The sequence below is a fragment of the Ostrea edulis genome, chromosome 1 (genome assembly GCF_947568905.1).
Source record: "Ostrea edulis chromosome 1, xbOstEdul1.1, whole genome shotgun sequence".
Lineage (NCBI taxonomy): Eukaryota > Metazoa > Mollusca > Bivalvia > Ostreida > Ostreidae > Ostrea > Ostrea edulis.
Window position 1 is genome coordinate 11,259,951 of NC_079164.1, and position 13,797 is coordinate 11,273,747.

Below are 13,797 nucleotides of genomic sequence, written 5' to 3' on the forward strand. Positions count from 1 at the left end.
CAAAGCGCACACTCGACAGTTCTCTAGGAGGCGGGACTTATTCCAGGTTGACCTTGACTGGCACTAGTGAAGACTTGTACGCGAGCCAGCGTAAACCGGTAAGGACAGCATAATTGCTGTCTGCGTGCCATTCATACCCAGCTGATCAGCTGATTCTACACACGTGTGATTGTGAAAGCGGCACCTTGATTAAAGGGCCAGCAAATCGACCTTTTTGTACGTCTACTAGGTACTAAATGACACAGAAATCATTGTCATCTTTATATACACAGAGCTTCGTTTCCATGCTACATGTATATCTATATAATTATATCTACATGTAACAAATTCCTTTGTTCACATTGTTCTAATTTCACGTATATGTTATTTTATTCATATATATCCCAGTTATGATCTTTTTCTTGATAAACTTGAAAATTTGAATTAATTTAAACTGTTAATGACTCGGAAACAAATCAACAATCAGCATATCAAAGAAAACAAGTCAATAATTTCTTTGGGAAATATTAACTGCACAAGCGCGACAACTCTTACATCACATAAAAGTCAAGTTACTGAATGGAGAAACGCTAAACTATTTTTAACTGTAACATGTTTATTTAATATATAATATTTAATTACTGAATATTATTATACCACATCACATTTCATGCAATATCATCATTAATTTACAACTCATTCAAAGAGACCGATCAAAAAAAATACCTACTCACTGATAAATATTCTCATCAAAACTCATTGCAAATTTATCTGCATTAAATTGTGTATAATTAATACAGCTCACATCAAACTCCAAAAATTCATTAGTAAAACTTATTTAATTGATATTTCTCTGATATTTTTAAAGTTTCCTGTCCAACAGAAGGTCAAACAAGACAGATAAAAAGAGTTCTGCGTCTGGCCCCACCAGGAAATTCCGAAAACCTTTCACTCTTTCCATTACATTCGGCGAGGAAAACATTCGCTTTATACAATCAGCAACCAGCATTGGGAAGTCATAAGTCAATGCAAAATGGAAAATATGGCAAGCATTCTCTGGAGTAACAACTTTATGAAGCAATTTCACCAGAAACTCCACCAGGTTGTTCAGCATGTACTGGTGTCCCAATACAACAGTATCCAGAATATTGCATAGTGTGTCGTCTGATCTGTCACATTTTGTTACACTCCCAAGAAGTTCACAAGAGAGATCACATCCATGTAAATAATGCAGGATGTACCTCAGAGCAAATGGGGTGGTGTTGGGCAAAATAATTTCCTCCTCCCTAGCTTCAGAGTAATGTCCCTCTAACATGGCTTGGAAAAGGTCTGAGCTTTGGGTGAGAACTTCCTTTTTCCCTGGGAGAATTGTGTTTTGAACTGAGAATGAAATATCTTTACACTGAATGCTTTCATATTTGCAAACATTTCCCGGTGACATTGTACTGTTTTCTATATGTCTCAGAACAAGTTTGTCTGCCTCTTTGTTTGGTTCTGTGTGTAACACAATGTGTCCAATGAAACACAGCGCCTCAAGGAATGCTCTCTTGGAATGCTGGGTAATATCACTGGTCACATGTTTCAGGATAGTTTCCATGAAGTTCTGCTTTATGAAATAGTGTTGGGTCATCCCTGAGTCCCTGAAATCATTATGCATATTAAGAAGAGACAGTACTGAATACATGTATGTTGTATGCCTGAAATTTACTGGTAAATGGATTTATGGAAGATTTTTTTGGTGAGAAATGGACATGTATGTAAACCTAACAGATTGAGAACTCACATCTGTGATGTGATTATGACACTGTAAAGTCAATAGTATGAGAACACAACCCATTTACATGAGCTCAGCTTATGCATTATATCTCAAAATCCTGCCTACGATTTTGGCATAATGCATGCAAAATGTAACATGATATAAATAGTATAAATCTAATCCCATTACATGATTACAATGCTGTAATTTCTGATAGTATAAGTCTTAACCTATTACATGATTATAATGTAATGAAATGTTTAACAGTATAGACCCAAACCCATTACATGATGAAAAGGTGAAGATAATGAACAGTGATTGATTTCATAACTCCCAAAAGGAATACATGTACAAAATAGAGAGATGGGTAAATACAGACCCCTGGTTATACCAGAGGTGGGATCAGAAGCCTAGGAGGAGTAAGCATCCTCTGTTGACTTGTCACACCTGCCGTGAACCCTATATCCATAAATGGAGTAATGATTTAAAACCGTAATACTAAATAGTCGAGAATTGTAATTATAATAATGATGTTACATTTACATGCACTATTGAAATAGTAGTCATGGTTTTGATACACAGTGAACGAGCCCAAGCACTATGTGTAAAAGCTTTGACTACTGTATTGGCATAGCACACGCAAATGTAATTATTACCTAATCTACTATAAAAATTGATATTACATATTTTATTCTGTTTTCCAACATTAATCAGCAGAGAAAGGTACACAAAATGAGCAGGAGCGAAATAGTTCATCATGTGACCTATTATTATCCAATCACGTGACAAACTGTTTCCCGGTTATGTGACAAACTGTTTCCCGGTCACGTGAAAAAACTATTGCTCGATTAGCAGATTCAGTAATAAAAGAATCATTCTATGCCTACTTGGGAAACAGTCAAAACTATTGGCCCTCGGTGGTGACGAAGACCCAGGAAACTTGTCCTCGGCCTACAGCCTCTGACAACAGTTTCCTGGGTCTTCGCCACTACCTCAGGACAATAGGTTTGACTGTTTCTAGAGTAGGCATAAAATGATTGTATGTACATTATCATGATTTACTATGCTGACAGTAATAGTCAATATTTCCCCCCACAATATTAGGTCTTGATATTATTTCAAAGGGTGATCACTCCGCATACACATATGTACTTCCAATGTTGATTGATGAGTACAACATATTTTAAATGTGATGTTGATTTGTTTGTTATTCTGTTAATGCATTGCATAATTATCAAAAATGAATGATAAGTCATCAATATTGAGTTAATCAAATATTTTAAACAAGATTTTTTTTATAACGGTTATATCAAACATTAGTTATCCTTGATTAGTACACTGGCTCTGTGCTCTAATGGATAGAGCATTCACTTGGCAAGAAAGAGGCCCTGGACTCTCGCCAACAGATAGATAACTAGGCCCTGGGCTCTCGCTAACAGATAGGTAACTAGGCCCTGGGCTCTCGCCAACAGATAGGTAACTATATCCGAATTCAGTTGCTTCAGTTTATTTTATCATATCTACTATATAAATTGATATTACATATCTTTTCCGTTTTCCAACTTTCATCAGCAGAGAAAGGTACCGGTACATAAAATGAGCAGGGGTGAAACAGTTCATCATGTGACCTATTCCCGGTCATGTGATGAACTGTTTTCTGTTCATGTGATGAACTGTTTCCTGGTCACATGATGAACTCCTTCCCAGTCATGGGAGAAATTATTTGATTTATAGTAGATTAGGAAATAAAACAATTATTTCAAGCCTTCTATGGAAACAGTCGAAACTATTGCCCCTCGGTAGTGACGAAGACCTGGGAAACCAGGGTTCAAAATTAACATATGCCCTTTAGTCCGTGACTGATATTTATTCTGTATCGTAGGATATAGCTATCTTTCTTGAAATTATAAAGTTGCTAAAATTAGACCTTGCTAAATATATATACCCATAATGAAAAAATCGTTCAATTTGTGTCTCACTAAAATTACCACTTATATGGTAGTAAGATATCAAAATACATGTATATGGGAAAAAACTAACAAGAAGCATGATGATGGTCTAAATACAGTTAAACTTTGGTATCTCAAAGACTGATATCTCGAATATCATGGATATTTCAAGTGATTCAGAAGTCCCTACCACTTATTCTTTAAGTATTTAACCCTCCATGTCTTGTATCCATGGGTATCTCAATGTATTTTCTCTGTCCCATCGAGTTTGAGATAAGGAGGATTGACTGTATTGTAAAATTCAACCCATTACATGTATACGATTACAACTTTGTAACAAAATCAGTCTGTTCACAATGTATTAATTACTGCACTTACCAGAGAGCAAACAAAAGGGAGAAAACTGCCTCATCTTTATAACCCTCCACATCCTTATTGTGGATCCAGTGCGCAACCTCTCCACGTCCGTATGGTCCATCCACTTCAGTGGAGATGTCTTGAAGTAGAATCAGTCCTGCCCGGAATGGAAATGAAAGATCCCCATCTTCTTCTGTGGATTTCTGATTGCTAAATGCTGTATTTTCATTTGAAGAAGTCAATTTTGAATCTTTGCCTTGGTTTTCAGGAGTTTTTTGGTTTTTCCCAGTAGGTAAATTCACAGCGGACCACGAATCCTCAATGTCAAGGAAAGATAACTGAGATGAAGTGGAGTCCTCGCTGTCTGATCTATTTCGCATCTTATTCCGTTGTTTATTTTTTAAGCATTCATGTTTTGATTGCAAGAAAGACCTCAAGATTTTTTCTCCATACGATATGTCAGTATTCCTCAACAGTTTGTAGTATATCAAGAAAGGCATGTGAATTTGTAACAAACTTTTTAAACAGAGGCGATTCGTAAGAATTCGGCTTAGTGTTCTAGCCATCCTTTTTTCCGGTTTGCTTACCAACGCCAAATAATCCAGACAGCAACACATGGTTTCTGATGTCACCAAGTATTTACTGGGATCAAACATCTGTGATATCCTTGACAGAATAATCAGAATTTGCTGCTCCGTGCTGCAGGAGCCATTTCTCCTCTTCTCTGTCTTGGCTGAGGCACATGTTGACATAGCTACATCCTCAGAAGCTACAGTTTTCCTCCGTTTGTTAATCACCTCAATCTCTTCATCTTCTGATATGTCTGACACCCCCCTTTTCTTTTTGAATAGGTTGATACTAGGGGCTTTCACATCTTCAGTTGGTTTGTTAAGAGGTGTCTGAAATTCTTCAGTTGGTTTGCTGAGAGGTGTCTGAAATTCTTCAGTTGGTTTGTTAAGAGGTGTCTGAAATTCTTCAGTTGGTTTGTTAAGAGGTGTCTGAAATTCTTCAGTTGGTTTGTTAAGAGGTGTCTGAAATTCTTCAGCTGGTTTGCTGAGAGGTGTCTGAAATCCTTCCGAGTTCCCTTTCACTGAACATACGTCATCTTCATCCTCTGACTCAGAATACACTTCTGATCCTAACTTCGATGCATCTTCCTCATTTTTCTTTGGAGAATATCCTCCTGGACTGTCGTCGGCATCATAAGACATGCTACATATGACTGGGTAATTTAGATCAGTATTTACTGCTGAAGAGTCTAAGCACCCTGGGCTGGAGGGAGGACTGTAGTCTGAGGTAGGGGACATACTCGGGGAGTAAAATGACACAGTACTCAAGGGACTCATTGAAGTGGGGGATGAAAATGGAGTTTCAGCATACTCGAAAGTTTCCTTGCACTTTGCTCCTGACATATACTCTTCCATATTCCAATCTGATTTTGCTTCATATGTTGGGCTGTCTATGCTGAACACGTTCTTCTTTGAAACAGTGTCTTGTTCATGCTCATCAATTTCCTGTTTCTGAACAAATTGTGAGTAGAACTTTTCAAATATGCCTGGTGAAAAAGTAGCCTCAAAATTCTCAACTTCCTCCTCCCTTAAATAATTTTGCACAGATACTGAGGTGGAATCAAATCCTGCTACTCTCTGAAGGTGACTGATAAGAATGGAAACCAAGTCATATTCTAGAAGCATACCGAGACCGGCCTCATCAAATACGAAACATTGTACAGCACTGATGACGCGATCATGAATCTTATGATATTCTTCATTCTTCAAAGCTTCACATAAAATTTTCAGCCCACCCAAGTTCCTTACTTTCACTCTATTAACGGATTCCTTACAGCACAAACACACAATGTTTAAGATCGATAGTTGTTTGGATAGTTTTGTGACTTGGTGGAACATTTCGATGAATGTCTGCAAGCCCCCTGTGGACCCGAATTCTGGACGGATTTTGGAGATCTGATTAAGTTTACATAACAGTGGAAATGTACACTGGTCTTCCTCATTATCAACAGGATTAAGTTTGGCTACAATAACTTTGAAAGCTCCAGATCTGATCAGTTGAGTTGCAAATTCACATGATGGTCTAAAGTGCAAAAAAAAAAAAGAATTAAATTAAAATTGTTAATCGTATTATTGTATATTCATGTGCTGCACATTCTTTCTTTACGGAATCATCGAAATCTTTACTTGCAAAATCCCATTTCTAGAAGGTCATACTATATCTTATTCTATCAATAAGTTGTTCCGAATAACAAAAAACTTTCTGATGTACGAGTTATCTTTGTCATGTTTGTACAAAATGGTGGCTTCATAATCCTTTAAGTAGTACATGTGTGAAGAAAATGCTCAGATCTGTAGAAGGCAATAAAAGAAAGCACTGTTGAGAATAAAAAGAAATCTCAATTATAACAAATATATGAATTTTAGATGGTATGACAATCCAAATTGATAGGATTAGTTGACACTGACAATGGTATGGTCTGTACCCTGTGTCAGAAATTCAGCTCTACATTCACGGCTGGAACTTTTGTCATTTGTTACTGGTAATACAATTTACTGAATTGATAGCATTAGTGCACATTTTCATTGAGTTATGGAATAAAAATTCAATTGTTACAAGTTTGACACATTTGGCTTTTAAATTGAAATAAAAAGTTGAGCATTTGAATCTTAATTAGTCATAAATTTCAGACAACAAAGTTTTCATTCATGCAAGAGAAAGCTTGAGTTTACAAAGGGCAAGTGAGATAAAAAGTTAATGTTTATCTCTGCTGATGCTACTTAAGCTGATACCATTTTTAAAACTGATAATATTTAAACCAATACAATCTAAACTGATAGTATTTAAACTGATACCATTTTTAAACTGATACTATTTAAACTGATAGTATTTAAACCGATACAATCTAAACTGATATCATTTTTAAACTGATACTATTTAAACTGATAGTATTTAAACTTATACGATCTAAATTGTATGAATTTTAAAAACTGATAGTATTTAAGCTGATAGTATGCAAGCTGTTAGTAATTCAAACCACTAAATCGTATTTCATTTGTTACATAGAAGAGAATTTCTTTCTTGGAGTCTGATATGAAGTCGTGTGGTTACTAACCTATTTACAGTATAATCCTCTATTACTTCATACACTTCCTTCCTTATCGTGGCATCATCCGACTCGATCAGTTTGCCCACTTGATATACAGCATTGTGTGACAGAATTCTATCTCTCTGATGTGAAGTTTTACCCAGTAACCTGGAAATACAGACATATATTTATCTCCCCTGAGCTATCAGCTGAAGTGAGATTTTCTGATTACCCACTGTCCATATTCCATTCTGTGAACTTTACACCTTTTTAACTTCTCTAGAACTACTGAGCCAATTTCAGCCAAACTTGGTACAGGGCATTCTTGGTTAAATAGTTCAAATGAAGTGCCATGTTCCATTCCAAAGGGAGAAAAGAAAAGGTAAAAATTGGGTTTGATCATTTACAAATCTTTTTCCTAAGAACCAATGGGCTAGAAAAGATGAAACTTAAATGTGTAACCTTCCTCACATAATGTACAATCTGAATTGTTTAAATCATGGCCTCCAGGGGGTAGGTGGGGCCTCAATAGGGAATGAAAGTTTTATATGGGAAAAAATCTTTAAAAAACATTCTCCATGAGAACAACAGGTTACGATTAGTCATTTTAATATGCAAGCATTTGCAGGTAGAGCAAATTCAACCTAATTCACATCAGGGCCATACAGGGTGGGCCCACAATAGGGTAACAAATTTTTACACATCTTTTTATGGGATTAATAAAAAATCTTCTTAAGAACAGCAGGGCCATGATTAGTCATATTAATGTACAAACAGCCTAACGTAGTACAGATTCAGGTTTGTTACATCACGGACCCACCCACCCCTCCAGGGGAGGGGGGGAAGGGGGGGAGAGGCTCAATACAGGAACAAATCTTATAGAATATAAAGAGAAAATCTTATTCTCAAAAGCAACAGGGCTAGGATTAATCAGATCAATATGCAAGCATTCTCAGATAGTGTAGATTGATTGTATCTTGTTTAATGTCTCTCTCTCTCTCTCTCTCTCTCTCTCAAGAGAGAGAGAGAAAAAAAATTTCACTCATCTCCGAGGACCCGTGACATTCACACCTGATGCCGAGCGTTTGGCGATGGAACTGTCACTACTTGTTTAAATAAATTAGGTCTACCATCTGTCGTGGCCTGGATTTGAACCATGGCCTTCCGTATGCAGGGCGAGTGCTCTAACCTCATGAACAACGCGGTGGTTTAGTGCAGATTGAAGTTGGTTCACATCAATTCCCTGGGAACAGCTTTGAGTCACAATATGTATTTAAGTTTTACATAAGAATATCAGTATGCAATCGTCCTCAGGTAGTGCAGATTCCAGTTTGTTTGAATCATGGTTCCTGGAGGTAGGATGGGGTCACAGTAGAGGATTAAAATTTTACACAGGAATACAGTAAAAAAAAAATCTTTAAAATTCTTCTTCTCAAGAAATGCTGGTCATAATTAGTCACATTGATAGGCAAGCATAAAAAATAAAAACACATAATTGCATATTTCAGGAGCATTGTAGATCAAACATTGTGTTGACTCTTGACACAATATATGTACATATAGTTGTTATTGTATAGTAGCCATAGAAATTGATAATACAAAAGACAGACATATATTCATAGAAGAGACTGACATCAGATATATTTTGTTCAGAAAATCCTGGCTTCATATTTGCATGTAAAACTTTAGAGTTTGAAGTCCAGTATATACCTGACTGCCCTACAGTATGTGTGCTGGTGATGGATATTCTCGGTTGTTTCCATCCTGGTAACAAGAGTTTCTATAAAATCTGTCTGATGAATGCTGTCACACAGACCGGGATGTTTCGCTAGATTGGCCAACGTTCTACAGCTCCGGTTCTGTATACTTTCATGTTCACACTCACAAAAGTAGAGCACTGTCAACAGAAAAAGTGTTGTCAGTGCACAAGAAATAGTCTTCATGAAATCAACATGCATATCTTAAAATACCACTCAAAGCTTGCTTAAAAAGCTTTTTAAAATCAAGTACTGTTTTGCACATTATTACAGTAATAAATTCATTTGAAAACATTAAATTCCATACCAAGAAACTCCAGCCCATATAGGTGCTTGTAAACCTGAAAATATAGGTCAAAACTTTATTGTTAAACTTGCTTGCTATATCTATCATTAGTTTTTCAATGGGAAGTAATCATTTTACAACTCCCTACAGGAACATTTGGTATCAACAACCCTTCTTCATTCAATGTGTTTACAATGGCATAATGCAACAAACTCCTATTCAGTCATGTCACAATATAAATGATTTTTGATTTGCAGCATATGTTTCATTAACTTTTTATAAGTAATAAATACCTATAAAATGTTCAAATATATATTTTTTTATACTGTGTGCTGCACGCTATTAAGAAAGACTCTTGTTTACTCTGCACTGGACAAAATAAAATCCTTAGACACATTGTTTAAAAAATAATGCATGCACAGCAACTTTTTCTAAATATATTTCTACACTTATTACTGACTTATCAAATGTATGTCAGGTTCTTTTACATGATTAAAGCTTTGTACAGATGTAAAGAAAATTACAGATAAACAGTCAATCACTGACTATATAGAGCAAAAATTAATATGTAATCCTGACAAAGATAAAATGTTTTAACGATTTATCATTAAATATTGTCCTACGGACCCGATGATGAGGGCCTGTCCCCAGACACAGCCTCATTATTCCAACTAACCCTAGCCCTGATGTTTGATATCAATGCATGTAATTAGTTCACAGACCTGCACTTTGATCTGCTCACCCTTATTTAGAACAACATAATTGTCTCCATCCCAACATCAAAGTTACAATACATCCCATATACTCATGATGTAACAAGATGAAACAGATATATATTGTGTCAATTATTAAAATTGTAATTGTTAGTGACAACACATATTATTATACCTCAGTATGAGAATTCTATGCAACGCGTAATATGATTGGTCTAGACAGTCACGTGCCAGGGATGACAAAACTTCATATCTCCCTCTCAAACATCATATCTCCCTATCATATTTCCCATTGGGCAGCTTCGTGCATTTTCCATAAATTTAACGTCAAAGTAGACGAATTGTATTATGACGTCACAATAAATCTGAGTCATTCTACTTTCATAGTTCGTAAGGCACAAAATATGCGGGTCTCTGATATACAGTTTTAAAATCGCCTAATTTTGGTTGATACAAAAACAAGCAAGTAAATCAGCATTCAAGGAGAATGGAAATACAAAAACTGGTTATCATATCACTGTGTTTCGCTGTTTGTACCTTCTATATATACGTTGACGGTGCGATGTTACTGTTAGGGCGATCTCAGCTACATGTACAATGTATAGATGAGTAAACTCCAATCTCAAATACAATTTTGTGGTCTTGCTTTGTTTCGGTATAATAAACAGTTTATTGCATGATAGTGAGGGAGATATAAGATTTATTCACCTAAGAAAAATCATATTCCCCTCGGGTGTTGCTCTCGGGGAACATGATTTTTCTTGGGTGAATAAATCTTCATATCTCCCTCACTATCATGCCATAAATGTATATAACATAAATGAAACGGTACATAGAATCACCGAAATTACCGCTAATCACCGAAATTACCAAAGAAATGACCGAAATTACCAATAAAGGGGCTGAAATTACCTCTATGTATGTTTATCTATATACTATCTAGTCACACATCAAATTTCATGAAGATTGGTAACAATTTAAAGGAGTTATGGTCATTAAACCGATTAATGTGAAGCGTAAATTTATACGAGTTATTTCTCATGTTATATATAATATCATATTCATGGTATTGATTTTTACAATGTGTGATAAATAGATAAAATAAAATATTTGTCCTGAATTTTATATTGCCATTTGGAACTTACTGGCTATTCATAGTTCGCTTACTGAGTACCTATCGGTAAAGGGAATTAACTCAGATTCACACGTCACAATAATCGGTTTTATGGAAACAATTCCTTCAAATCATTACTAATCTTCATGAAATTTGATGTGTGACTAGATGGTATATAGATGAACATATACTGAGGTAATTTCGGCCCCTTCATTGGTAATTTCGGTCATTTCTTTGGTAATTTCGGTGATTAGCGGTAATTTCGGTGATTCTATGCACCCTAAATGAAACGATTATCATAACTGTATTTTAACCTCATTGTGTAACATATATGTCTCTGATATTCATAGTATTACTCATTTCTGTGTTTGAATATTCATCCTTTAAATAAATTAACTGACACAAATGAGAACAGCTTCATCTTGCTACTCATTATAGTGGACGCACTGCTAACTCGGTAACTATTATTGTAAGGACCCCCGAGACATAACTGATAAATGAAACTCAATTTTACAAAACTAGTTTCCAATATTAACGAACAATCATTAAACAACAAAAAGAATTACTTCTTCACGACATTCCTGCAAATTACACAAGTCACCCAGAATACTGAACAGAAGATCAATCGTTTTCCGACGTCTGTCTGTCAAATTCTTCACTTCCACAAACTCCAGGAGCTGAAAGAAAACTGGGACAATTCGACACTGTATCAGGGTTAAATGGCTATTTCTGTCGTTCGCACGTTTCTTAAGAACGATCAGAGAGTTGTATGCCGTCTGCTCGTCTTTAGACAAACACGCTTTCATTAATTTTTCACATTCTTTTTTTGTTGCCATCGTCTTATCGTCAATATTTTCAGTTTACCTCCCTTTACCGGTGTAGCGCGAAATAACAACTCGCACCAAAGCTTATTCGGGCATAAAAAAAAACAACCCACCAAACAAACCAATTTTATCTTAGGCCTATATACAAACATTGGACAAAAGTATCGAAACGATCAGAAATAGAATGACCAAGTGTATGACACGTCGATTACATTTATTCCTCTTTAAAAATATCTCATAAATTTTATAAGATATCTTATAAACGTAACAAGATATCTTCTAAAGTTCATGAGATATCTTAAATCTTTTATAAGGTATCTTATGAAAGATATAAGATAGGCCCTATCTTACATTTTTTTTTTCTTTATAAGATATCTTATAAAACACATATTAAGATATCTTATATCTTAAATCTTAAGATAGGTGTGAATAATTATACTAATCTCTAAATGATTAAACCTAGGTTCAAAAGAATTACATCCATCCGTAACTAAATTACATCTATTTTTAAATATATTCAATTGAATTATGCCTATCTTTAATTCATTTGAAGATAGGTGTAACACTGATAAGTTTAATCAAAGCATATTCACAAAGACACGTAAAATATACATGTAAAACACCACGAAAAAATCGTGACGTCGCAAGTATATATAAGATAATTAATTTCCTCCAAAAAGCTAAATGAATTACAAAGTTGAAATTTTGAGTACCGTTTAACTCGATGGTATAGTTGGTTATATATAGTAATTATGAAATTAAATCGATACTTTAAAAGTTATAAGCCCAGTCCACGAGATTTTGAGAAAATCCTCGTACATGTAGTTACAGATCAGCCATACCTAGGTCACGTTTAATTCGTTTGTTTTTTTTTAATGATTTCTTTCTGTGCATATATATATATATATATATATATATATATATATATATATATATATATATATATATGTATATATGATGACATAAATTACAAAACAGTGATTGTGGACAGTTATTTTTTTTTTCACTCCCACATCATCTTTCATGATCACTTAATGAAAAGCTTTGAAAAACTTTCTACTATAATCAATGGGTTTTTTTTTTTTTTTACCCTTTACTATTTGCTTTCTTCAAATAAATTGACTCTGCCCATTTGGAATCAAATTATTCCATACAAGAATTTCGAACATAGTCAAATTTTTCAACAACAAACGTTTAAGCAATAAGAAAGTTAAAATGACTGCATTGGAATTCTGTTCAAAATGGTAATTCACCAAACATTGCACTGTTTATATTAAAACCTATTCTTTTTGAAGTGGCATTGTATTTGATTACTGAGATGATTCCACAGATATGACCTCTGTACACTGTAAAAAAAAAAAAAAACCATGTTCAATAAATTCACTTTCAAAGTTGCAAAACGAATATAGACCGTTCTCAACTATTCTAATGTTTTGCAATTAAGTAATAGTTAACTGGCAGAATTCTATGCAGTTTCTAAATTGTAGCCATTGGACCCTGGAGTCATTAGATACCTTAAAACAAACTCTAAATACGTATTTGAATTATGGTTTTGAGTTCCCTTTTTACAACAGATTTTCGTAAATTTATGTTGCTTGGAGAAGTTATAAAACTATTAAATACATTTTGGGGCATTATCATGTTCGTAAAATAAGATCAAAATACAGAGGAAAATGAGGTCCATACCCTTTTAAAAACATAGTATTAATTGGAAAAGCTAATTTCTTTCATAAACTTAGAAATTGCATAAATAGTGCTAATGTATTGCAGACGGCATACATGCTCAATATCACATTTCTTTGCAAAAATTTCTTTTGACAGGAATGAACCCTTTTCATGTAGAAAATCATCAACAATTTTAACATCGTGTTCATACCAAGATTTGATAAGCTTTTCTATCAACTTTAATTCTTGTGTTAAACCACGCACAAGTATTCTGAAGTTGAAATAAAAATATGCTGGAGT

The 13,797-nt window shown here is 34.7% G+C and overlaps 1 protein-coding gene across 1 annotated transcript; it reads right to left on the reverse strand.

Moving 5' to 3' along the window:
- Nucleotides 1-577: 577 nt before the first annotated feature.
- On the reverse strand, nt 578-11,893 carry LOC125664108 (uncharacterized). The gene is made up of 6 exons (XM_048896653.2): nt 11,575-11,893; nt 9,203-9,236; nt 8,849-9,035; nt 7,166-7,306; nt 4,063-6,132; nt 578-1,619 (listed from the first exon to the last, which is right to left on the reverse strand). The coding sequence occupies exons 1-6, from the start codon at nt 11,842-11,844 to the stop codon at nt 842-844; spliced, it is 3,480 nt and encodes a 1,159-aa protein (XP_048752610.2). The 5' UTR covers nt 11,845-11,893; the 3' UTR covers nt 578-841.
- Nucleotides 11,894-13,797: the final 1,904 nt, after the last annotated feature.

What these genes read in the sequence shown, in the direction of transcription:
- LOC125664108 (XM_048896653.2), bottom strand. Translation starts at nt 11,844, where the DNA reads ATGGCAACAAAAAAAGAATGTGAAAAATTAATGAAAGCGTGTTTGTCT. An exon ending in TGCAGGAATGTCGTGAAGAA is followed by an intron (nt 9,237 to 11,574) that starts GTAATTCTTTTT and finishes CTATATTTTCAG; the next exon opens with GTTTACAAGCACCTATATGG. An exon ending in ATATGGGCTGGAGTTTCTTG is followed by an intron (nt 9,036 to 9,202) that starts GTATGGAATTTA and finishes TTCTGTTGACAG; the next exon opens with TGCTCTACTTTTGTGAGTGT.